Consider the following 26,706-nt stretch of genomic DNA (forward strand, 5'->3'; position numbering starts at 1 on the left):
AATAGGGAGCTAGTCACACAGCTACATGTGCACGGGTGTTGTCTTGCTGCATCCCCCTTCCTTTATACCACGCCTCTGCCAAAATAGATCGCCTGGATCTTCCACCCTAAGCCAAACACTGTCCTGCAAGCCGTCCAGCTCATGAGGGAGGCTTGTTGTGATGTGCAGAGCTGCAGTTTCCACTTGCTGCAAGAAGTGCTGCCCTGGGAAGAAAAACCTAACCATGACATCCACGGGTCTTGCCTCTTAGGCGGAAAAACTGGATGGCAGCTCCCCCTACAACGCTAGGTAGCACGAGGCCACGATCCACGAGGGCGTTCTCCCAATGGGGATTCCACAGGAGAACGTCCCATCCCAAATGGATTGTGGCCTCATGGTTCAGATGCACCTTCCACCCTTACTGGTACCCAAATATCTTATGGCCACATCTTTCAGCTGCACTGAAACCTGACGGTCGAACAGAGCCGAGATCTAAGCCAGGTATCCAAACATAGCCCTGGGAGGAAGGGGGGGTTCATTTATTGCTTCCGTTTCTTAGCCTAACGGCCGCTGCCTCTAATACTTCTCATGATCAGTTTTGTAAAAAATACCTACCTACCCCCCCCAAATGAAATCTGCTCCTGCCCCTCCAAAACAAGAGGGAGGAAAAGGAGACCAGCGCTGGGCTACGAAAGCCCTTTCTCTCCCCCCCCCACTGCCCCACCCCAGAATTGCAATATTTACAAGCTACTTTCAAATCTAAAATTGCATTGTTGTAAAAATCCTTATTAGAAACCGAAGCTGGGGACTAAAAAAACTTCCCCGTAGCAATCGTCTTTAAGCATCTCTCCGGGTCTAAGGCTAAAAACACAGGCACGACACGTGTTAAGTGAGCGTGTTGTGCGGGAACGAGTGTGCGCACACCGCAGGGCTGGGCGCATCCGGAACCTGCACATGTTCTCAAGACAGGCGGGTGCTAATGTCGGCCACCCCAAAGTGATTCGGGTCGGGAACAAAGAAGGAATCAACAACCTTTTACAAGACACTTTTTTTTGCGCTATCACGGAAGATAAAGTGCAATGTTATTTGACTTCCCGACTGAGAGTCCTCAAGCGACAAGATTGTAGGAGAAACACATCTGGGCATCGTTGCAAACAGGATAAGGACCCTCCAGCAATCAAAAGTCAATTGCTCCTCAACTTGGGGGGTCAGAGGAAAGGGAAGCCAAGACAACGGGGCTTCCTACCAAGGTATCTGTGCCCCCACTTTTCTGAGAAAGAAGCTGGGAGTCTCAGCCTCTTTCCATTCTTTTTTAAAGCGTGCGCCCCACAAGCTTCGTGGGGCAGGAGGTCGACGAGGCAACTGCTTGCCTTTCTACAGAAGCCCAGGAAGCTCCCGATTTGGAGCACACAGGCTGTCCTTATTGCTTCAAGGGACACGTTTTCCTGTTGGACAAGGGGGTCGCCCAAGCAAGCGCTCCCCCTTCTGCCATCACCATCCCCTTGGCCTGGCAGCGGGGAGGTCGGCGGAGTGTAAAACCCAAGCTGGCGTTTAGAGTTGGGCAAGAGACCAGGAGACGTCATCAGCTGCAGGGATGTAGACCGGAAGGGAAGGGAGCCATGCATGGCAGGTGGAACTGGAGATCTCTAAGGGCTGGAACACGAAAACACACAAGTGGACTTGCTCCGCTAGGAAGACGCTGCCTCCCAGGGATGCTGCTAAAGCAGTGCAAGGCAGCATCTCGCTCCTGAGGCGAGCAGTTCCACTGTTTATAGGCCTCTCCGACCCAGGAAAAAGCCTCCCTGGAGGAGCCAGGAATCCAAACACACAAAATCTAACCAGGGGAACCAGTTCGATGAGACGTTCACCTACAGGAAACCTCGCCGGGGCAAGTGGGGAGGTACCACTGGGGTTTTGCAAAGCTGCCCCACCCATTTGAAGGAGGCTTTCCACAAGGCCTGGCCCTCAAAGCAGAGGAGATTTGGGGGGTGTCTCCCATTACAGCTTCCGCCTCCTGCATTGCCTGTTTGAAACAAAAGGTTGGAGATGCCAAGACGAGGTCTCTTGGGGAAATGCCAGGACAGGGAGGAGGAGGAGGAGGAGGTGGTACCGGGGTGGCGGATGGGAACGTGCGAGGAAGCTGCACAGCAACGTGTAACAATGTGGGTGGGGGGCAGGGGCGTGGGGGGCTTCCTGAGATCTGGAGGGCGGGAGAGCCGGAGGGCAGGTGCAGCAAGCTTTGCAACAGACTGACGCAGAGCCAAGTTCGCGACAGACTTGGAAGCAGACTTGGAAACGACGCGGGCGAGATGGAGGGTGGGCGAGATGGATCGCACGCACACATACATATATTTCTATACACAGGCAGGCCCCCTTCTAGGTGCAAAAATCTGCAACTTCCTCCTTAAAAGGTTTCTAGTATTCCAAGGAGGGGAAGATGCGGTTCATGAGATTTTAGCGTATCATTTTGATGCAAAAAAGGGGGGAAGAAAAAAAGCCCCGCTAAGGTTTTAAAAAGCCATTTTATTAGAAACCATGCAACCTTTAATATTTATATATATATTTATATATATATATAAAAACAACAACCACAAGTGCAATATGTCTTTTGTGTGTGAATGCAGACCCTGGGTTTGCTGTGTTGCTGAAAAAGCACACTGTGACCAGAGATAAAGGGGGAGAGCTGTGCTATCGTCGCCCCCTTCCCACGGCCATCGCCCCCTGCCTGCCTCCCAGCAGAAGTCTACCTACAAAACACGCCCCCCCTCCCAAATATTTGTTCCCTGCGGTTTGGGTTCCCCCTCTTCCTTTCAGATTTTTAATCAGAATTCCCCCACGACTCTCACAACACACAATTTTCAAAGTTTTATTTACATTTCGTTTTAGTGTCATTTGCAATGCAATGCAAAAAAAAAAAAAAAACCCTGAAGGAGCTCAACCTCTTGTTGCCAACACCCCCTCAGCCCCATCCGACCCATAGAAGAAGAAGAAGAAGAAGAAGAAGAAGAAGAAGAAGAAGAAGAAGAAGAAAGGGGTCTCTTCTTCCAAAGGAAAGCAATCTCTGCCTCTTTCTCTTCTTGGCACCTTCCGCTCACCTAGCCAGCCCCATGCCTCTCGTCAGACCCTCAACACTTTCCCATAACCCTCTTGGTATTTCAGGGGGGGGGTGTGGGGGCAGGCAGCGGCCAAGCAGTCTCCCCACACCGCACCCTCCCCAACTCTGCCAGGATGCCCCACTGCCAGTAGTGAGCTTCCTTATAAATGCCGAACTCCATCCCAGCCTCTGCTCCAAGATGCACAGATCCCAGAGCCAAACCCATCGTGCCTTGAGGATTAAATCCTGCAAATATATTCCCCCGCTCTATCTCCAGGGTGGGCAGCAGAGGATCGGCCCCCCACCATGGGAACTAGATCCTGTTGAGATGCGTGCAGCAGACCCTCAAAACAGCCGGGGCTTCTCTCTGCAGCAGTCAGTTAAAAAGGACCTCCGTGGCTTTTTTTGGGGGGGGGGAGGGGAGCAGCGAACACCATTCCTCCACCCCCCACAACCTCCTCTCAATGCATCCTCAAGAATTTTTAACCAACGTGGCTTAATGCCTTTTTTTTTTTTGCTCCATCATTTCAAAGTTTTTTTTTTTCCTTTTTAAACACACACAAAAAATAAACACCACACACAAATGAAGAAAAAAATTAAAAAACGAAAGAAAAAGAACACAGTTAAAATGGCTGGATATGTCGATAAGAAGCCAGCAGCACTGCAGCAGCGGTTAACGTAGTTTTTTTTTTTAATTCTCCTATGGCAAAGGGGAAGGGGGGAAGGGAAGGGAGCGCGGTGAGCCTGCGGTAACAGCGACAGAAATCGGCAAACACTTTATTGTACTTTTAAAATCACAATGAGGAGGAGGAGGAGGAGGAGGGTTGGCGGGCGGGTGGAGAAGAAAGGTTAAGGAGTTAAAAGAGTTCCAAAAGAGAGTGAAATTATCATGTGTGAGAATAATAATATATAGACCAGCATTAAATAGTAGGCAGCGCGAAATGACGCAGGGCAAGGGGGCGGGGAGGCGGAAATGGGGGTGCTGGAGGGCGGGGGGAAGAGGACAGCAAAGCTGATTCCTGCCTGGGTCTCAGGCTCTGCCACGTGTGGGGCAGACCAGCATTCCCTCCCTAGTCCCCACACAGCAAGCCAAGAAGGACGGGACGAAACCAAAACAACTCCAACGCACACTCGGACACCCCCCGGGCGCCTGGGGAGCCCATTTCTGCACCCAGAGAGACCAGCTGACCGCCAGAGGCCACAAAGGCTCTCGGGGGCAGGCCTGGTGCACTCCAGACAGGTCCCCCGCCAGGGAGCAGGGAGGCCAGCCCACCTTTCCAGGGCCAAACAAAGCTAGGCTCCGGGTCAAGGGAGATGAGCTTCTCGCGAGCGGGAGGAGGGCAGGAGGAGAACGGGAAGGGGGCACAGTCACAAGCCTTGCTGAGGAAGAGCGGCCGCCGTCTCTTCTGCGAGGGGAGCCTGCCGTGGCGGCGGCAGCAGCAGCGGTGGCGGTGGCAGCGGCGGCTGCAGAGAGGTGGAGGCGGCCGAGGCCAGGCTTTCGCTGACCGAGGTGCTGCGCCGTGGGGAGGTGCCGCCGGAGAAGACAGGGGGGTGGTTGGAGGCTGCGGGGTCCGCTCCGTGGTCCGTGCGGGCCTTGGCCTTCTCACGGAACATCAGCTTGTGGGACTCAATCTGCAGCGACACAAAGGGGGAGCGGGGGGAAGACGGCATTGGGGGTGGGGAGGGAGGAAAAGGGGTCGGAAGGAAGGCGACACCAGAATGTCATCGTTAGATGCCTGGAAAATAAAAGGGCAGGTGGCTTCATTAACGAGGCGGCGCGTCGGGACGTTTCCTCTCCCCTTCCCTCCCACTTCAGAAGTCGGTAACAGGGACGTGGGGCGGTGGGTTAAGCCACCCAGCCCCTCCGCACTCTGCCTCTCCTACTAGGGAGAAGGGCAAGGGCTTCTGCTTTCGAGAAGGTTCCTTAGGAAAAGCTGCCTGGTGTCCCCCCCCCCAACTTCCGCCTCCCTCTCGCATCACCCCTCTCCTCCCGCCCATCATTGCAAAGCACCTTTGGGGAGGTACAGAGGGAAACCTGGCACTTACTTGTTTCTTGTATGTGAGTGTCGAAGCACTGAATTTCCCTTTGGTCGCCGCCGCCGCCGCCCTGGGCGGGCGTGGGCAGCCCTACGCCATTCTCCTGCGTGGGGGGGCTGCCACCTGGCGGGGGGGCGGTCACAGCTCCGTTCTGCGGGGCTGCCTCCTCGCCCCCCTCGGTCTACAATGAAACAATGGGGTGGGGGAGGACAATGAGGCGTCAATACAAGGATGGGAATGGGATGCAGCGAGATGAAGGTGGAGGAGGCACGCGCTAGCAGAGAGGCGGGCGGGCGGGAGGGGCATCTCTTAGGAGGCGGCCCGCATCTCCTACACAGGTAAACGCGTATGAGCCTCACTAGGGAGGGAACAAAGGCAACTGAGAGCCAGTGTGGTGTAGTGGTTAAGAGTGGTAGACTCGTAATCTGGGGAACCGGGTTCGCGTCTCCGCTCCTCCACATGCAGCTGCTGGGTGACCTTGGGCCAGTCACACTTCTCTGAAGTCTCTCAGCCCCACTCACCTCACAGAGTATTTGTTGTGGGGGAGGAAGGGAAAGGAGAATGTGAGCCACTTTGAGACTCCTTAGGGTAGTGAAAAGCGGGATATCAAATCCAAACTCCTCCTCCTGTAAGGCTGCTGTGGTGCCTCCTTGGGAGTAAAGAGTCCGATGCGTCTGGATACTTATATAACAGTTTATTTACAAGCTATTTAAAAGCAGAGCCTCAGAGTTCATGACGGCTCGAGTCCGTACCAGAATCCGGGAGTGGCCTCTGCCCGTTCCTCCCCCAACATAAAAGTTTCGGTATTCCAAATCTCCTCCTAGAATCCTTACGTTTCATCCCTCTACGCACCTGGGGCGACGGAAGTGCGACTGCGCTTTGCTCCTCCGCCCTTCCAGGTGCGTGTCGGGGCTCTGTAGCATCCCTGTGCCCTGTTCCCACCAAACTATCTGTTTGCTGCTCCCCCCCACTAAGGCACATCCTACTTTCCTCGCTGGATTCAAGGCTGCTGCCAGGGTGGCGCTGTGGCTCTCTGTCCCTCGACAGCCCCCGTACCTCCTCCCTGCCCATCGGCAGTTCCCTGACAGCAACCTAGCCTCAACAGCCCTGAATCACTGCACCCTCCTTGCCTTGCTGGCCTCCTTTCCATTGCCACTGCCTCCGCCTCCTCCTTTCTTCGATCAACACACAAGACGCTCAGTAAAATCTGTGCGTGATTTCAGGATCCTAATCCTTACTTTTTGGGACTGCCCCTGCATGCGAAGGTAGGCTCCGGCGGACTGATCGGACGAGACCCAAAGTGGGTCAAATGGTCATCAAGGCGGTCTCTGCACATGCCATAGAGGGAAGCGAGGGGCAGATGGGAAGGGAGCCTATCTAGGAGAAGGAAAACTCTGTTCCTAAACTTCCACTGCCTTATGGGATGTCTTCAGGAGAAGAAAAGGCTCTGGGTACGCCTCCTTCTGGCAACTCCTGCAGCCACGCTGGTGCCAAATGTCTTGCTCTGCTTTCCTTGGGATCTCATCAGTGAGGCCGAGAGGGGGGGTGTCTTGTCATCTGGGCAGCCCAGGACCTCCAGACATACTGCCCAGTCTTGCACCCTGGGGAGGTCACTCTGGTGTTGCTAACACAGCAGTTTGACTTCACCCCTGGAGGCACACAGGGCCATCTTAAAGGGATCAGCCGCCGTGGCGCAACGATCCCTCGGCGTGCTGCCTCTCCGCCTGCCTCACTCCCACGCTGGCCGCCCCTCGGGAGGGGGGGCGAGCGGGGGGATGAGGGGCGTGGCGCTGGAGCGGCGCGGGGCTTTGCGCGCCCTTCCCAGCGCTCCAGCTGGGGCTCCAGAGGGCGGCCGGCTTGCAGCTTGCCCGCTGGTGCGCGAGTGCCCGCCCGCCCGTGGGGGTGGGTGTGGGTTCGGGAGGGGGCGGCGGTATGCCGGTGGGCTCGTGGGGCGCCCCTGGGGGCCCCGGCGCCCTGCCGCACCGCGCCACCCAGCATCCATGACGAGACAGCTCTGGAGGCACATTCCATTGTCCCTCGAGACAGATAGATGCCAACAACAAAAAGTCCAGTTTTTCACCCCTTCTCCGGCCTGCCTCATCTCCACGCCAGTCTCACCTTGCTCCTCTCAGCCTGCTCTCTCTCTCTCTCTTTCTCCCACCCCAACCCTGGGTCTCTTCTCACATTCCCATTTCTGCGCCTTCTGCTCAAGGATGACTCGAGTGGGCATGTGGGGGGAATGGTGGCACCCCTCAGAAAACTGCCACACAGTGCAAGAGATGGGACCCAGGGCCTCTTGCAACACCGTGGACTCAGCTACATCGCTCAGGAAACAGCGTTTTGAATGCGTTATAAACATGCAAGACCAGATGGTGCTGGAGAGCAATAATAATAATAATAAATCTAAGCAATTTTCCACTGCGGTTTTTTCCTTTTGTTATAAAGATTTAATTTCTGACTTATTTATAGCGTGTGTGTCCCATCCCCCATGCATAGATCCACCAGGGTACCATGGAGGGTGTGGGAGTTCAAAGTCACGACCAGATCTCAGGGGGCTCCAGGGAGCTTTCCCCCCCCCCAATCATGTGCTGCTGCCACGTGCAGAGCCAATATGCCTCTGGTGGGCCCTCCTTCCACCTGTGTGTTGGGCACAGTTGTCAGGCTGCCTCCCTCCTCTCCCCGCAACTTCGACCCAGATCCCTCCCTCAAGTGTCTCAACGTACCAGCACAGTTCTGCCCTCGATGCGCCTTTTGACTTCACCTCCTCTTTCTCCCAAATGAACTGCTCTTTGGCAATCCCCTTCTGCCAATGCCCCAAGCCAGGATATGAAAAAAGGCAACACATGGACCAAATAATGTAGGGCAAAATGTTTCTTTATAATGTTTCTTTATAATGTCAAATAATATGCAGCGAAATTCCTTTATAATGTCAAATAATATGCAACCACTATACGGCTATGACCACTACTCCATGTAAGGAGCATGTATATTAAGTTATGAACTGAAGATTACACCGAAACAGTGTACTTATCCGGAATGCATTCTTTGCTGCATATTATTTGACATTAAAAAGAAATTTCGCTGCATATTATTTGACATTATAAAGAAACATTTTGCCCTACATTATTTGGTCCACGTGTTGCCTTTTTTCATATCCTGCTTGTAGTTTGCAACACAGGGGTATCTTTTTTGTATAATGCCCCAAGCCAGGCTGTGGAAGGGATTGTGAAGACCCCCTTTCTGGAGATGCACAGAAGGGACCCCACTCGACCCAGCCGAGGACCCACCCAAGATATTTGACCGCCCACATGGGCTACTCCACACAGGCTGAGAGGAGCACCCCAGGGTCATGGAAGCTGCTAACGTGAGCCTAGCGCGCAACACGGAGGTTGGCTGGGGAAGCCTGCTAAGTCCTCCATCTTCAACCCAGGTGAACTACAACTCCTATCACCCCTGGCCAAGCTGGCTGCAGGTAATAGACCCAATGTAGTTCAACATCTGGGGGCCCAAGGCTGAAGGACTCTCCCCTGATGGGAGGGAGCTGGGCGGGGCTTTACAAGGTATAATTCTGGGCCCTGTTTTCAAATTCTCGTATTTATGCACATGTGTGCAAGCCGAGGGAGAAGGCAGAGGAGCTGTGCTTCTGTTTATGCGCAGAATGTACACACACACGGCAGGGAAGAAGGGAGTGGGTGTGCTCTCCACGCCACAGGAGTTGTTTGGTACCCTGGGTGCCACGTATTATACAGGTGCCACGTAATACCCATAATGCATTTCTAATAACTTAAATCTTTCAGTGTGGCAGCACCTATACTCTGGAACTCCCCGCCTTTTGACACCAGGCAGCTGCTTTAACTGTATGCTTTTCGGCGCCCGATAAAAGCACTTTCTTTAAAGGCAAGCCTGTCCAGATGCTTAGAAAGCTGATGCAAGTTTTAATATGCTAAAACAAAATAAAATAAAAAAATTCTTTCCAGTAGCACCTTACAGACCAACTAAGTTTGTTCTTGGTATGAGCTTTCATGTGCATGCACACTTCTTCAGATACTGTAGATGTTTCAAAAGTCTTAAAATTATTGCCACGCGAATTCTTCTTTTTTTGCGAAACCGCTGAGAGGCTGCTGTTGTTGTTTGACAAGCGAATTTTATGAAACAAACGAATAGCCTCCGATACTTATGAAGCCCTAAAGGGGGTAGGTGGGTGGGTGGAATGTCCTGGGGGCTCAGCACCCTCCACTGGGTGGCACCGTGGAAATGAATGTGAGGTTGGCAATGTGAGGATGGCAGGACGGACGGGTGGCCACACACAGGAAGGGAGGACCGGGGGGGGGGGGAAGCAAGGAGGGACCCATGCCCGGGTGTCGCTTGAAGCATACCTTCACGGTGCCCCCAGCCGGGATGTGCCCCACGTTGTCCAGAGAGCCCACTTTGGCCTGGGCTTTCTCCTTGAAGTTCAGCTTCTGGTTTTCAATCTTGACGTCTCCGCCCCCTGAAGCAAGGAAGGGAGAGGGTTACTGGAGGGAAGTGGGGCTGCTGCCAGGAGCCCGGCAGTTAAAAACACCCCACAGCTTGCTTCCTCTCGATGTGGGTTGAAGTACGTATGAGGGCTGTAATGTTTAACCAATTAAGGGGGGGGGACCTCAAATCCACCTCAAAGAACACAACACTTCTGCACGTCTGAAAAGGTGCCTCATTTTCAGCAGTCAGAAACATAAACTACACCACCCCCTGCCAGCAGAGTAATATTCTGTCTGGATTTATTTACAAAATAAAATTGCCTAGGGGCCAAAAGCAGATCGTGCTCTTTTTTTTTTTACAAAGAGAGAAGGGGGTGTTGAAAGGACGCCGCTGAGCAGCTGTTCAGCAAGTGATCAGGAGAGAGATAAGGCTCCCTTTCCAGCCCCAGCCCCTTGCCCAGGCCTCCATTGTTGAATGCAGAGAGAGGCTGTTTGTTTCCCCAGCGACATGTGACTGGCTGATTAGATTATCTGTCTGGAAACTGTAGAAAAGGCTGTAGGACTAGAAGCTGCAGAACTGTGAGTTGAACCCCATAAAAACGGGGCTTTTCCCCCTTTGCAAAAAAAAGCTGCACCGCTTTCAGCTGATCCTCAAAAAACAGGGCTTTTCCCTTTGCAAAAAAAAAAAAAAAAAAAAGCTGCACCACTTTGAGCTGATCCTCAAAAAAACCAAACCAGGGCTTTCCCCCTTTCCTCCTCTAAAAACTAGGTGCGTCTTATGTTCGGGTGCATTATGCAGCGAAAAATACGGTACTTCTGGGTAAGTGTTTAGTGGTGATTGTATTTGTTTAAAAACCAATAAAAATTGTCCCAAAAGAAAGAAAAAAAGAAAACCCTTTGAATTCCTAAATCATGTTACAACTTCTTAAGAATTTTGGGAATTTGAAAGTTGAAAAATTCTTTATAACTTATGTAGGAGACCACTGTAAGCAGATGGAAACAAGAGCAGGATTTTGGCTCACTTGTGGTGTAAAAAAACATTATGGACGATATGGTTTGATATAAAAACTGGAGTACGGACTAATACACAGTTGTAGATGTTTAAAATAAGACTCCATGGAAGGGAGGGGGAGAGGGGGGAGTCTTGAGATTAGGAGAATATCCGCACACAGCATGACTTTATTGATGTGTGTTTATTTGTACTCTTTATCTGCAAAACTAATAAAATGTCTTGGGGGGGGGAAAGAAAATTGAAAAAATCTGATACACCCTAATGTCACGTATTTTGAATGAGAGAATGGTTGGCAACCAGGAAAAACCCCTGGGTCTCCACAGCCCCTTTAAAACCACAAGAGTAAGCTGCTTTCAGAAGATAAAGGATGAGGTGCTCACCTGAGCCCAGGGCCTCCCCCCATCCTCCTGCAGCCGTTCCCCCTCTCACCTGGCTTATGCTTGATGTTCGCCTTTGATCCGCACTTTGAGGACACTTTAGACAAGTCAATCTTCTTGCTCAGGATCTGCACCTGCAGGACAGGCGGGGAGGAAAGAAGGAAGGTTCTCAGGAATGAGGAACGCCAGGCCTGCTCTGTCAGCTCAGCAGAAGAGAGATCTCCACGGCTCCGCTGTTCCAGCGCCCTCTCCCCCCTCCGCCCGGACTGGCCAGTTGGTTATGGGTGCAAGGCATGAGCTGCTGCTGCTGTTCCGGGGACTTGCGAGGGGTGGGCCAGGTGGTGATCATGCAGCAAAAGGGCAGGGTGTGTGTTCTCAAAGCCCCATCCCAAAAGAAGGCATTTTTTTTAAATAAAAAAAGTTAGCGTACTGTGCCAAACCAGAGGCCGGAGAGACAGCATCAGGTGTTACACATTGCACCGGTCAGTGCTGGACAAGTAATACTAATTAATGATGCTAATTCATCTTAATAATGGTGCTGAGTGCATTAAAACCTCCAGAGCTCTCCCTCAGCTTTACTGAGATCCCAGTTTGCAATGCAGAGTTTCTTTTTTTTGGGAAGGGGGTGGCTGCAGGGAGCACTGACAATAATTACAACATTATTTCCATTTTTATGTGTCCGGTTTCTCCCTGTGGGTGCCCAGGGCGGCCGCCCTGCCTTGCTAGAAAGAAGTCTTGGGCAAGGAGTTCAGAATATGCATGTGTGTCCAGAATGTATTATGCAAAGTCAAGTTTGCATAATTCATCCCAACTTTTCAAAGCACTCGGGGAGGGAGGGGAGAGGGGGGGGAGGAGGCCATGTCCAGGGTGGGTGGAATGAGGGAGGGGAAGGAGGGAGCATGTTTCAGGTTGCCTCTTGAAACAGAGGCAACAAGGGTGGGGTGGGGAATTGTACAGGGCACGGAAGGCCTTGCCCACTCCCCCCCCCCTTCGGGTACCTGCCGCCTTAGGTGCTCCTGGCATCCTTAAACATGGAGAGCCAATGGTGTTGTAATGGTTAAGACTGTTGGACTAGGACCTGGGAAAGCCCAGGGTTCTTATCCCACCTTCCAACTCGGCCACTTCTCAGCCTAAGCTACCTTGCAGGGTTGTCGTGGGGATTCAATAGGGAGAAGCATGTGTGCCGGCTTGAGATATCTGGCAATTAAATAACTCTCCCCCGGCAACTGTGAGGGCTAGGACTACTGCAATGCGCTCTATGTGGGGCTACCTTTGAAGGTGACCTGGAAACTACAATTACAGGTGGGTAGCCGTGTTGGTCTGCCATAGTCAAAACAAAATAAAAAATTCTTTCCAGTAGCACCTTAGAGACCAGCTGAGTTTGTTCTTGGTATGAGCTTTCGTGTGCATGCTTTTGTATGCATGGTATCTGAAGAAGTGTGCATGCACACGAAAGCTCATACCAAGAACAAACTTAGTTGGTCTCTAAGGTGCTACTGGAAAGAATTTTTTATTTTGTTCTGGAAACTACAACTAATCTAGAATGCAGCAGCTGGACTGGTGACTGGGAGCAGCTGCCGAGACCATGTAACAGTGGTCCCGAAAGACCTACATTGGCTCCCAGTATGTTTCTGAGCACAATTCAAAGGGTTGGTGCTGACCTTTAAAGCCCTAAACGGCCTCTGCCCAGTAGACCTGAAGGAGCATCTCTACCCCCATTGTCCCGTCAGATGTCAAGGAGATAAACAACTATCTGGCTTTTAGAAAACATCTGAAGGCAGCCCTGTTTAGAGAAGTTTTTAATGTTTGATGTTTTATTGTATTTTTAATATTGTTGGAAGTTGCCCAGAGTGGCTGGGGAAACCCAGCCAGATGGGCGGGGTATAAATTAATTATTATTATTATTATTATTATTATTATTAGGAAAATACACAGATTGTACAACAAAGCCATGGGATGAACAAAAAGGTCACAGCCCATGGCAACATTTTCTTTTTGTGACATGGCTAAGGTTTCGCAGGGCGGGTAAAGGAAGAGGGGGTTTCTGGTTCATATAGTAAGCTGGGTTTTGTTTTGGAGGGGGGGGCAGTTACTTTGTGAAACCATAAAACCCCACAGCTATTCATATTCTACCACCGCCTCCTGTGGAAGCGAGTTCCGTAGTTTAACTACCAGCTACATCCCTGCCAGGATTCATGTCCCTGCCACAGGGTTGAGAGGCTCAGGAGCGACTACGGATAACTCTGGGGTCCTGCGTTGGTGGGGTGGAGGCAGGGAACGATGCGCTGGTGGCTGGTCTCTGTGTCTCAGGGCACAGAAGGTATCACGAACCCAACAGGTGGAAAAGCCCGTCCCATCCAAGGCCGAGTTGGCCAGCTGTGGTGGTTCTACTCACATGGGTACTGCCCTGGCTGGGCCTGGGGGCGGTGGCCGACTGGGAGTGGACGCCCGAAGACGGCCTTTGGGTATTTGGAACCTGAAAACAATATTGAGCACTTTACTCTCCGGACCGAGAGGATGGACAGCTTCGATTTTTGTGGATCAAGGAGATGAGAAGTGGGCGACAGCGTGGGAAGGAAGGAAGGAAGGAAGGAAGGAAGGAAGGAAGGAAGGAAGGAATTAAAGGTGCCACGAGACAGAGAGAGAGAGAGTGAGACAGGCCAGAGTGGGCTCAGTCCTTTCTTCTCATAAGTTCTGGACAGGCCACAGAAATAAGTTGGATTTGAAAAGGGACAGCTTTAGCAAATCAGGCTGGGGGCTCAGGTGTGATCCCTGCAGCTGGGTTTTTGTTGTTGTTGTTCTGGAGTGATTTTTATTCACAGGGGGAAGAGGGACAGAAGCTACAGATAAAACCCAGAAACGGAAGAGGTAACAGCTGCAAAATAAACGTGGGAAAAAGGCGACGCAAGGAAGGTCATTTTCTAGACCTGCAAAGAGAGAGTCTAAAAGCTTCTAGATTCAGGTAGAGTCAGAAACAGACTTGAAAGAGAAGTTGCTGAATTACAATTTATTACTAAACTGAAAACCATGGAGAGACCTGGTCTGAATAGAGATATTGGATTATTGTCTCATTACACATGCTAGAGCTATTTTTGGTCATCTGCATACTTGCATTTTCCTGTAGGACTAATTGCAGTCGTCGTCAACAGGTTTGCCATACCCACTGAGTCAATCACCCATCTCCTACTACCCTCCTGAGAAAAACCCCACCCCACCTCCCACTATATATAAGGGTCTGGTGACTTCTGTTTCAGTGTATCTGAAGAAGTGTGCATGCACACAAAAGCTTATACAGAGAGCAACCTTAGTTGGCCTCTAAGGTGCTACTGGACAATTATTTATTTATATTTATTTATATTTATTTCTAAATGCTTCTGTTGCACCTGCCTGCCCCCTGGGATTACAGCTAGGGTACCGTCCTATGCCAGCCTTCTCCAACCTGCCCCCCCGTTGTTTTCGACTCCCAACTAGCATCAGCCTCAGCATCGCTTGGGAGTTGTAGTTCAATTGTCTGGAGGGAGCCAGGTTGAGCGAGGCTATTATGTGGGAACATGAGGTTCACAACACCAAGAATGCAGTGAAACCTGATTATGGAAGGGGGGGCAAAGCAGATGCCGCAGTCAGAAAAAGGTTTGCATAGAAAAAGCAAGTGTTACTTGCCCCCGACGCGCCGATTCCACCCCCACAAAATCATTTACCCAGACAAAAATAAAATAGAATTGCAATTATCCACAGAAGAGTGTGATTTGACACATTTTTTGGCTTTCAGAGGAAACCTAACCCCACCAAGGAGGATCAGCCGACTCCATAGCAAATGCAGGCATGTCTCAAAAGGACCCAAATCACCCACGGAAGGCCAGAGAAGACGTACCAGAGGAAGCTGAGCTAATAACGTCCCCTGGCAATACTTTGTGTCGGCAGAAGGAAGCCTGCACATTCGCCACCCCGTGCCTAAGGTACGGTTCTGCGTGCTTATGTTGGAGGGGGCGAAAGCAGAGGGACAGGGTAGACTTCAGTCTCAGGGGGAGTACCACAGCCCCCCTTGAACTGCCACTACATGGAAGCCGCCCTGTTATCATTTCAGAGAGAAGCTCTGTTCCTCAGGCCGTCTGAAGCCGACAGGGAAAAGATTTGTGTCTCTGACAACCAGCTGGTGTTTCAATACACACAGAGGCTTGTTAACACCGGGGGCGCCAACTGGGCACACGAGTGCGTGCAGAGTGCTAGGCATAATATTGTTTCCCTTCCCTCCCTACAAAGACACTGAGGGGTCTGGGATACACAAAGCTCTCTCTGTCTGCACTGCCTAAGGCCTTTCTCAAGCGTTAAAAGGAAGAAGCACACAAAAGGGATCTTGTCAGACATGCAGGTACGTTCCCAAGGCCTGCGATTAAAGCTTTGGTGGATTAATTGCACCGCCTAACAGATTAAGGCTCCGTCCTCCTTCCCGAAGTGCCAGCGTGAAACGTCTTGTCACAAGTTGGCATCACGGCACTTGGGGAGGCCAAGAGCACCCCTGGAGATTGGCCTTCTGCAGGACAAGCGACACGACCAGCGATCTAAGTGACAGCTTGCAAAGTTTCAAGGAGCAGCGGGGCTTCCTAAGCGCTGTGAGGAGTGATGGGAGATCACCTAAATGAATGGGATGCACACACACTCAAGAGACGTGCTCTCTCCAAGACCACCCCCCATACACACAGTCCCGTCCCCCTCAAAAAATGTGTCCCAATTGCAGGATACTACACTGGGCGCAGCACTCTTCTCTCCCCTGAGAAGCTCGGCTTTCGTTTTGAGAAATGTGCAAATTTGCAAAAGTGCTTGCAAGTGCGTGGGGCTGTCAGAACCTCGAGAGAGAGACTGGCAGGGCGGAGGTTTCCTGGATAAGGCAAACCCAGAATCAAGCAAAACAGAAAAACACAGCATGAGGAATGCAAAATATGGAAAATTGTAAAAATCTGCACGATCTGTTGCAGAACGTCAGCTTTTCATGGCACAGAATAAAATTCTGGCTTCCAATTTGTATATATAGTTCAGCTCAGAATGACCTTGTTGCTGCTGTTGGCATCTGTCTGTCTCGAGAGACAATGGAGCGTGTCTCCAGAGGTGAAGTCAAACCATTTGTTAGCAGCGCCAAAGTGACATCCCCAGAGCACAAGGAGGTCTTGGGCTGCCCCGGCAACGAGATCCCTCTCGGCCTCGCTGGTGTGGTCCAAAGGAAAGCAAAAGAATGGCCTAGTGTGGCTCAATCCCTACTTGGGGGGGGGGGTCTCATCTGTGTCTGGGCGGTACCAATGGAAGACCGGAGGGGCGAAAGCGAGGTCATGTGACTGGCTGGGTCCGTCAAATTACAGTTCCCCTCCCAAAGCGCCATTGCTCACCAGTGAATGCCTGCTGCTTACTGGGTTGCCTGCTCCTTCGACTGCAACCTTTTGAAGCCGCAGCGGCCCCATAACTTCTGTGGTTTCCCCCTTGCTTCCTTCCCCCGCCCTAAAATCTGGAGGCTGAGGGAAGCTTCTGGCAGAAGCTTCCAATGGATGGGTTCTTGCTCCTTTGTGGTGTTGGTGGAGGGGGAGGTTACACACGCACACAAACACACACACACACAAGACGGTCAAAAGCAGCACGAGAGAAAAGGAGTTAGTAGAGAGACGGGTGTCTGGAACCCTGCAATACTTACATTCCCACCTCCAGGGACATGCTTAATATTGTCCTTGGACCCACACTTGGACTGGACATGGCTGTAGTTGGCTTTCTTGGAGACTATCTGGACCTGGAACGTCACAGAGATGGAGACACAAGGGAAGAGGGCTGGTTAGAACTCTCTCGAGGGAGCGGGACACTCTTGACGCCACGGCAGAGGGGTGGACGGACAGAGGACTCGTGTTAGAACCTGAACCCAGCTCTGAGGATTAAGCGTGAACAAACTTACAAAACAGGGGGGGGAAGGGGGGGGAGGAAGAGGAAGCAAGCAGACGGCGACAAGGAAGCGAAGCAAGACAGTGGTAAGTAGCGGCAAGAGCAGAGCGGCGGACCCCTCTCTGCGTGATCTGCAGCAGAGAGGGGGTGTTCACTGAGTGTGGAAGAGACTGCCAGGAAGCCTGGCCTTTATGAATGCAACCCCGGTGGGAGGAGGAAGACTCTTGAATCGAGCCAAATCCGTGCTCCGGTCGAAGGCAGAGCATTAATGCGGTAGCTGGTGCTTCCAGACGGAGCCCAGCTTGCAAGTGTGTCGTTGGCAGGTGGCTTTTTCAAAAACTTGTTGGACTTCCCCTGGAAAGGGTAAATCTAGGTTAACTGGGGCGCAGGGAGTACAGGGCTGGCATTTTGATGGCAAGGATGCCGTGCGGATGTAGAAAAAAAATAGCCTAGTGTGCATGAGTGCAAAAAACACACCTATCTAGGTGCTTCCCATATTGGGGTGGGTTCCTTTGGTCCACTTTTCAACATGATAGACTGACGTGTTTTAAATTTGCAAAGGAAGAACACAGAACTTGGGGTGCCATTGACTTAGTTAAGGCTGCCACTGATCTGTGCTGCATGGCCTTGAGTATACACAGTCTTGCTTCAGTAGAAGTGATTTAGCTGTGATTCCTCTGCACTGCGTGGCATTGGGATGGATGGCTTTTGGGTGGTCCCTTCCAACTTTACGATTCTATGATTCCGTGAAGGGCCTTACTGGTTCAGGCCAAGGTGTCTGCCTCGTCCATTGCAGCGACCGGCAGGTGCTCAGGGGTCCCACAGCCTTCCCTCTGCCTGCCTCTGGATTGCATAAAGCAAACGGATGCAAAAACAAACAAACCCTAAAAAGCATCTCATCTCAGTTGGCATTATCGAGTACCTTGCAAGGACCAGGGCACATCACCCAGAGGCATCAAGAGGAGAAGGCTTTGCATCATTTAGTGTCTATGTATTTATTGATTGCAGGTGTGTCCAGAATCTTAACAGGGTATTGGGGGGGGGAGGGCTGTGTGATTTCCCCAGACTTCTACTTTGCTTTCTGGCAAAAAAAATTGAGATGCCTGGTGAAGAACATAGGAGGAGCGGTTTTGGATCAGGTCAAAGGGGACTCGACTCGTCCAGCACTCTGTTCTCGGTGGCCAAACAGATGCCTGAGTAAGAAGCCTGAGAAGAACCAGGGTGCAACAGCTGTCTCCCCATATTAAAATTCAGTTTTAATATTGAATTTTTAAATTTGTTATTTAAATTTAAAATCTGTTATTTTAAATTGATTGTGTTTATGTTTTTGCTGTGATTTTAATTAGTGTTAGCCGCCCTGAGCCCAGTTTTTGGCTGGGAAGGGCGAGGTGTAAATAAAATTTATTATTATTATTATTATTATTATTATTATTATTATTATTATTATCATCATCATCATCATCATCTTTGATTCCTGCACTGCAGGGTTCCCTTCCAACTCTACTTACAATTCTATTCCGTGATACCCAGATCTAGGCTAGTAGTCTCTGATCAGCCTTACCTCCATGCCTAATCCTCTTTTAAAGACATTTAAGTGGGCGGCTGCTGCCATTTCCTGTGGCAGTGAGTTCCATAGTTTAAAGATGTGCTGTGCGAAGTAGTACTTTCTTTCATCTCCCCTCACTTTTCCAACCTTCTGGGTGCCCTCATGGTCCTTCAAACGGGCCTGATGAGCTGTATGCCGGCAGCCCCTGTTAAAACCTCCCCGGTCTTTGGCTGAAATGTGTCTAAGGGGTTAACACTAGGCCTGTCTGTATTAAAGACCTGCTTTGTTGGGCATCCTTTTCCATGTCCTTTTATTGTTTGTGCCTCAAGAGAAACAACAAAGAGTCCTTTGGACTGGCCAAAAAAAAAGCTTATGACACAATGAAATTTGTTAGTCTTTAAAGTGCCACAAAACTGCTGATCTTACTGCAGCCAACAAAGACTGTTATCCCCCTGGGCGTCATATGCAGAGAGGTGACCTATATCAAAGGTTTGTATTTCAGGAATTTTTGAACATCCTGGCCCTCTAAAAAGGGCAGGCAACACAACTCACCTTGTGTTTTGTACTTCCAAGGGAAGCACTCTGGTTAACAGCCGGCTAATCTTTTTCTGTTGGGGAATCACTAAGGGTACGGAACGACGGATGCGTTGAAACTGTGCATGCAGAACAGCACACATGAACTACACGAAGCACAAATACCACTTCCTGCATGGGCTTTGCAGCTAAGAAAATGTTGAATGCAATGCACCCCAACATGAAACTACGGCTGGGCTGAATGGAGATGCGCTATTAGCTTCTATCTGTGTCTGTCTGTCTGTCTGTCTGCCTACCTATCTAATCCAGGGTTTCCCAAACTTGGGGTCTCCAGCTGTTTTTGGACAACAGTTCTCATCATCCCTGACCACTGGTCCTGCTAGCTGGGGACGATGGGAGTTGTAGTCTAAAAAAGCTAGAGACTCAAATTTGGGAAACTCTAATCTAATTATTAATGCAATCTATTTATTTATTTATTGCATTTATACTCCACCTTTCCTCCAAGGAGCTCAAGGTGGTATAAGCCGTTATCTTCCTTCCACAGCAACCCTGTGAAGCAGGTGAGGCCGAGAGGCAGTGACTGGCCCAAGAACACCCAGTGGGGATTTGAACCCGGATCTCCCCGGTCCTAGTAGTCTGATGCTCTAACCACTATGCCACACTGGCTCTCGTTTGTTCTACCTCCGCTGCCTCTGAACAGCAGTTCCTCGGAACGGCAGGGGGTGAGAGTGCTGCCGCTGCGCTCAGGTGCTGCTTGTGTGCCTCTTGCAGGCATCTGACTGGCCTCTGTGAGAACAGGATGCTGGACTGGATGAGCCACAGGCCTGGTGTCTTATGTTGTAGCCCTGGTGGGTGCCACGTTGGCAAAGGCACACATTTGACAGGGATAAGCCGGAGCTTTTTACAAGATGTGCTGCCTCCTGGCAGCTGTGTAGTCCTGGTTTTGGAGAGGAGCCCACCTGGGCTGCTTCTCCCAGAACAGTCACCCTCTCCCCTTCACACCCTTGGCTTCCGAAAAACCTCTCCCTGAGCCTGGCAGCTGCTTGCACTTTCAAAACCAAGTCGGAAGCAGAGACCGCCGAGTCTTCCTGCTGGCAGAGGCCAGTCTTGGGGAGCAGAGAGGGCATCGCCACGTCCTGACAAATCACCCAAGTCCGACTTAATTGGGGTCAGGTTTGATGCCAGCCAGTCGGGGGCATTGTTCATGTCCTGGACAAGCTGAAACACGTCCCAGAGGCCATTAAGAAGCCGGACAAAAAGGGCTGTGTTGGAAAGCCCAACCTGAGCGGACAAAAGCACAGAGGAACGCGCAGGCCCTGGTGGTGCCAAGTTGGAGCTGGTGACTCTGTTTATTATGCCCTTCTCCTGAGGCTAGTGGGCGCTGGCAACTCCAAAGCTCCTGGCAGTGGAAGGTTGCCCGAGTGGTGCATCTGGCTACAGCTGGTTTGCCAGCAGTGGTTTTCTACACCAATGTGTCTTGTGTATAAAAATAAACACATGTAAACTCCCACCAGCGCCGGCAAGCACAGCCAATGGCTAAGGAAGCTGGGAGCTGCAGTCACAGAATCAGAGAATCGTAGAGTTGGAAGGGATCCACGGGGTCATCTAGTCCAACCCGCTGCAATGTAGGAATCTCAGCCAAAACATCCATGGCAGATTGGCCACCTAATCTCTGCTTACAAACCTCTAAGGAAGGAGAGTCCACCACGTCCTGAGGGAGACCGTTCCACGGTTGAACAGCTCTTACCGTCAGAAAGTTCTTCCTGAAGTTTAGTTGGAATCTCCTTTCTTGTTGCTTGAAGAAATTGGATCACAGAATCATAGAGTTGGAGGGGACCCTATCATCTAGTTCAACCCCCCCTGCAATGTAGGAATTGCAGCTCAAGAATCCCAGTCCAACAACAACTGGAAGGTCAGAGGTCAAAACCCCCCACTGCTGGTGCATAGAGAGATTGTGCATAAGCTGCTTAGAAACATCATCCACCATGGAAACGGCAAATGTGGGAAGATTTCTCTCCAAAAGACACTTGCTTTCCAACGCTGGGGATTTGACTCACCAGAGGACATCAGAAGCCTCTCCCCGGGAGATTTGTCTCCCTAGGTCCAGCAGAACTAAATCCCTGAGGCTCAGAGTCCTGCTTCTCTTTGGGGTGGCCAGCGTGTTCCTGGGCTGTTATCACTTGATACTGCAGGTGAGGACTCGCATCAAGGAGCGTTCCTCCATGCGAAGACATCCCCTCCACATAGAAAGCTAGCGGGCCAGGGTAAGGCGTAACCTGGAACTGCTTTCTTGTGGCATGGCGGTGCATTCTGCGGTGATGGTTCCTCACTCAAAAGCATAAATTTGCCTCCCTAGTAAGAGGTGTTATCCTGCAGCAAGCCACTACTACTAATGTGCATTAGATATCGTTCTCAGGCTCATCACAGAAGGCTTTACAGGACGCAGCAAGGAGCTGAAAATTCTCAGGGATGGAGGGGTTGGGCGATTCTTGGGAATCTGCGGGTGCTGGTGGGAAGCAGCCCACCCTCCTTTTTCGGTCGGAAGGAAGAGCCAAGCAATTCCCCCCTCCATTGCAACCTTGAGGATGGTCCCTGAGCACCCTCCTGCCATTAGAAACAAATGGGGCTGGGACAGCGAAGGTTGCGCCATTGAGGCAAATGGGGCACAGCGTGGCCAACTTTAGCCTGTCCCTCACCAGTCCCCATTGGTCCCCTTCCTACTTCCATCCAGCCCAGGGGCTCTCCAAGCTTCCTCCTCCATGTTGCCCTTGTAGGACTCGGCAGGGAGGAACAAGACTCTGTTGGCTCCACCTGCCATTATCTCTGGCGCCACCTACTGTTGGCCTCCAAGATCCAACAAGGACTAGCCACCGCTGGGCTTGGTGCTCCGTGTCAAGGCGCATTCAGGAAGAGGTTTGTGGGTTGCCTCCCCGTGAAATCCACTGGCAGGAGGGCGGGATGTACAACAAAGAAGGTGCGTGCAAAGGAAAGGGGGATGGGAATCCAGGAAGAAGAGAGTGTCAACGGCAAGAGCGGGGAGACAGGAAACAGAGATGTGTAGAGAGCTAAGAGAGAAGGGAAAGTGACCCAAAACATGGGATGGGAAGGGGCGGAGCAGGAAATGAAAAGTGCAGCATAGCAGAAGAGCTGCCGCTCCCCTCTCCCGAGTGATAGAAGTCTGAAATGGAACTCACTTTCCCATTGGGCTGCTTTGGGGCGCCCTCTTTTGAAACAGCCGTTTTAGTGGGGGCCGTTTTAGATACTGCATTGAGTTCGGGCTTTCGGGCAGCCCCAGCGGACTCTGCCTTTCTTTCTACTTTTGCCTAAATGGAGACAAATGGAGGGTGACTTTTTTGCATCATGAAAGGAAAAAAATATATAACGAAACGAAAAGCAATGATGTGGGGATAGGGAAAGGGCAGCTAGATGTCTAAAACAACATTCATGGGGATCCGACAGGCCAGGGAGGGACCCGCACACAGGTGGGAGGTGGTGGTCTGACAGGGCAGGAGAGGGGGGGGGGGAGCTCAGGGCAATGGCTCAAGAAAGTAGCCTCCTTGCCTGGAGCTGGGAGACCTGGGTGGAAGCCCCCACACCTGAAATGCTAGCCAACGGGGGGTTCTCCCTTTTGCAACTTAGGGACCCTTCCCCTGTTGTCCACAGTGGTCACAGTAGCACCTGTGTGATGCTCAAGCCTGGAGAGAGCCTTCAAGAGCTGGAGCAGCATGGTACAAACTGGGGCGGAGGTCACTGGGGAGTCTGGTAAATGGCTCTCCAACCCAAATTCTGTTTTGGGGCAAAATGTGGCAGTTGCTCAGTCAGGGGCAATGCAAGCCCCAACTTCTAATCTAAGGATGTTGGACGGCTCTTCCAAGCTACAGGTCTCCCAAGACGGAACGCCCGTTTTTACTATCCACCAATATCCAAAGTGCAGAGTCTCTTGACCCAGACCCCTCCACCCTGAAAACAGTCCCTGGTTGAAAGTTGGAATTAATTTCTGGAGAAGCCCACAAAACCATTTGTCTTCTGGGGTTTCCACTTTAAAACAACAACAACAACAACACTGGATAGTTGTCATCATTGGGTAAGATTCCTGTGCCACTGTGAGCCTCTGGGGGGGCCTTTAAACCCCCAAATGTTCTTGCAGTCAAAGCTGGGTTCTGTTAAGGCCGATTGTTTCAAGCCCACCCTGGGGAACAACGAGACAATGGTGCAGATGGCACTGAGCAGGTTCAGGCCTGGAAACACAGGTTGGAGATTCAGCAGCCACTGCAGGAAACCAGATGCTCCTTGCTGGTGTCCGATGCTGGCGGACGTCTAAGGAACAGGGGCTGCCTTCCTGCTCTTTGAAGTAAAGGCACCTAAAGAAGGCAACCTGCTCCATCACAAATTCTTCTAATGCATCACAAATAGAGGGAAGACTCAGGAGGGAGCAGCCAACTGGGAGAGAACAATTAGGCTGTGAACATGCATTCCATTAAAATACACCTCTTGACTGTGGAAAGCTCTAGAGTCAAAGGGGTGCCAGGATTCAGAGGGTCTCCCTTCTGACCCTGGCTCCCAGCAGCAGCGAAAGCAGCTCAAGCCAGTCTTGGTCCCTCCTTTCTTCCTACTGGTCTTTCTTGTGGGACATGTCAAAATACTGTTTTGTTTCAGCTTCTCTTAAATGTGGCTAAGGGCTGGCTTGCACCAGCTTTAGGAAGGGCCAGCAAAGGGGAAGGTCGCTGTAACTCAGAGGTGGAGCATGTGCTTTGCATTCTAAAACATCCCATGTTCAATGCCCAATGGAATCTCCAGGTATGTCTGGGAACGTCCCAGTCTAAAAACTTGCAGAGCTGATGCCAGCCACACTAAACGTAAGCGGCTGATTATCACAATTCTAGTATTTCATTGTTCTGTTATCACCATACATGAAATATGCAGTGTAAACAAGAGGTTAGAAGAACCACCAAATCAATTACTTAATGTGTATTGCAATCTAGAAATGAAATGTAAGTCCATTCCACGTATATATTGAATTTACGGCCCAAAAACAGTCAATGCGTGGAAAATGGTAATTTCATAGATAATGAAAACACAGCCAAGACACAAAGGTCCATTTTACATATAAAGGTTCATAGAGTCCAGTAACAATCCAAACGTTGGATATAGCAGTTCCATGAGATGACAAACTGAAAACATATGATGTTTCATGGAGTTCAATAATAATCCAAACGTGGGAAGTAGCAATTCCATAAGGTAGTAAGAAAAGGACAAGGATATCCAGATTGTTCTATCCCTGTTTCGCCATCTCTGGCTTCCTTAGCGAAACGGATACAGATGTAGATATTATACAAACAGTGGATCATTCTGAAGATATTCTGAAGGCTGCAATGATGTATGATGCATGGTGATAATAGAACAATGAGATACTAGAACTGTGATAATCAGCCGGTTACGTTTAGTGTGGTATGAAAATATTCTGTACGTAGCCTAGGTTTATTGTTGCCAGCCAGCATAGTGAGTTGGGTGGACCAATGGTCTGACTCAATTGCTGTTTTTGGCACCCATTTGTCTCAAGAGACAATGCAGCTCCAGGGGTGAAGTCAAACCTCTGCGTTTGCAGCACCAAAGCGACCACCCTGGGGCGCAAGCCTGGGCAATGTGTCTGGAGGTCCTGGGCTGCCTAAACAACAAGATCACTCTCTTGGCCTCACTGACGTGGTCCAAAGGAAAGCAGAGCAATATATCCGGCACCAGCTGGGCTGATTTGTGTAGGGTTTACTCCTTAGCCCTTTCTTCTTCCAAACATATCCCACAAAGCAGCCGAGGTTTAGGATCAGAGTTTTCCTCCTCCTAGGTGGACAAGCCCCATCTTCCCCTTCTGAATCAATATAAGGCAGTTTTCTATGTATTTATACATAGACAAATCTCACGTTAATTTGTGTGCGCTGACCTCAAGTGGCTGTTCTGTCTGAGGCCTCATAATGCTGGTCCTGATCCCCAGGAAGTACAGGACATTTCAACTACTGGAGACAAGCCTTGGGTCATGCACATATCAATGAAGCTCTGAAGGGAACTATGGACTCTTTGGGCACTGATATGGCCATGGCCATTCCCTTTGGCACTGCTGAAGATGATGCAATTTCTGATCCTGGTTTGGAAGGGGGTTGAGAGCCAAGGACAGCCAACTCTCCCCCATGGGTGGGACCCAAAATCTCTTTCAGGGGTGCTTACGTTTCCAAATCGCCCCGTCACCCATACACAGGGAGAGATCTAAAGCCCCAATAATTCAACCCATCTCTTCAACGTGTTAGCAGATTTAAGGGTGGGGAGAGTCCGTGGGTTGTTACTTAAGGGGAGGTGAATGCATTAATAAGCCCTTGGTTGCCCTGGTTTGAGGCCCAGCCAACCAGGGCAACATAAGAACCCCAGCAGATTTAAGGTCCTGATCCCGCCCCCCCGCAAGAGGGAGCTCACAAAAGTAATCCAAACAGAGAACTGTTCCACTGGTCTTTCATGCTGTCCACGAGAAACGGAGAGCAAGGAGAGGCTCAATAATTTGAGATGTGTTTGGCCACACAAAGATGACACCTCTACAGAGAGACCAATCTCTCACCCTGAAAATCTGGGGATTAGCCAAACCTGCAGAACACAACAGCGGCCAAAAGGGGGCTCTGTAAGAGAGCCACATCAAAACTCTTTGCCCGCCCTTCAAGCACTCTCCTGGATGGACCATACAGACAGGCTCAAATCCTTTCCTCCGAAAGCGACCCCCCGGAGGTCTGAGCTCTGTGTTTCCAGATCCAAAGCACCTGCTTCTCTGCTGCAAAAAAGAACTAAGGTTGGCAGCTACAGCAAGTGTGAGGGGCTTGAGGGCAGCAGCAGCAGCTCCTTCTACAAGAAGGACATGGCAATCTGCGGCTCTCTGGAGGTTTGCTGGACTACAACTCCCATGATCCTTAGCCATTCACCATACTGGCTAATGCTGTTGGGAGTTGTAGTCTAGCAGCACCTGGAAAGCCACTGTTTCCCCACCACTGTGCTAGGGTAGCACCCTGGATTTTAACCCCCATCCACCCCAGCCAGCATGGCCAACAGACAGGGATCATGGGAGTTGTGATCCATCATCGCTGGGAGAATGTCATGTGAGCACAGGCAACCAATCGCCCAGAGAGATATGGGGCAGGGGGACTTACCCGTCCTCCACCCGGCTGGTGCTTGATGTTGTCCGTGGAGCCGATCTTGGAGCGGACGTTCTTCAGGTCAGGGGCGGACACACTACTGGTGGGGGGCCGGGGAGGCTTGGCAATGGGGCTGGTTTTTGGTGCGGCTTTGAGTGTGGATGCCTTCTTGGGCTCAGCAGCAGAGCTCCCAGTCCCCGAGAGCCTGGGTGTGGCTGGCTTGGGCCGGCTAGCAGCTGCTCCAGGAAGGCCGGGGGCAGCAGCGGTCGGGGTGGTGGCGCTGCTTTTGGCAGCGGTGGAGGCCGGGGCGCTCTTTGGACGGCTGAGGTCGGCTGCCAAAGGAGGAACAGAAGGAGGAGAAAGAAGAAGAGGAGGAGGAAGAAGAAGAAGAGAGGGCCGTCAGCAGGGGAAGCCGCAGAGCCACCCAAAGAAGCCCCACATGGCCACCCAAAGAGGCAAGCAGGAAGCGAAGCAGGGAGAGCGGGTTACCTGATGGCGATTTTGCGACGGTCTTCTTGGCATCGGCAGGTTTTGCGTCTGTCTTGATGGCTGCACAACACACAAAGACAGCAGCCGAGCTGAACCTCTGCT

General features: G+C 51.1%; 1 protein-coding gene across 1 annotated transcript in view; it reads right to left on the reverse strand.

Moving 5' to 3' along the window:
* Positions 1-3,487: 3,487 nt before the first annotated feature.
* LOC117056024 (microtubule-associated protein futsch-like) overlaps positions 3,488-26,706 on the reverse strand; it is a 192,017-nt gene continuing 168,798 nt past the window's right edge. The window contains exons 17-25 of the mRNA XM_033166043.1: positions 26,605-26,664; positions 26,131-26,447; positions 22,147-22,275; positions 16,634-16,726; positions 13,352-13,432; positions 11,009-11,090; positions 9,487-9,599; positions 5,120-5,291; positions 3,488-4,705 (exon numbers count right to left, since the gene is read on the reverse strand). Of these exons, the coding sequence (XP_033021934.1) occupies positions 4,701-4,705; positions 5,120-5,291; positions 9,487-9,599; positions 11,009-11,090; positions 13,352-13,432; positions 16,634-16,726; positions 22,147-22,275; positions 26,131-26,447; positions 26,605-26,664 (1,052 nt within the window). The 3' untranslated portion in view covers positions 3,488-4,700. The remainder of the gene's footprint in view (positions 4,706-5,119; positions 5,292-9,486; positions 9,600-11,008; positions 11,091-13,351; positions 13,433-16,633; positions 16,727-22,146; positions 22,276-26,130; positions 26,448-26,604; positions 26,665-26,706) is intronic.

This window comes from Lacerta agilis, chromosome 12 (genome assembly GCF_009819535.1).
Source record: "Lacerta agilis isolate rLacAgi1 chromosome 12, rLacAgi1.pri, whole genome shotgun sequence".
NCBI classification, from domain to species: Eukaryota; Metazoa; Chordata; class Lepidosauria; order Squamata; family Lacertidae; genus Lacerta; species Lacerta agilis.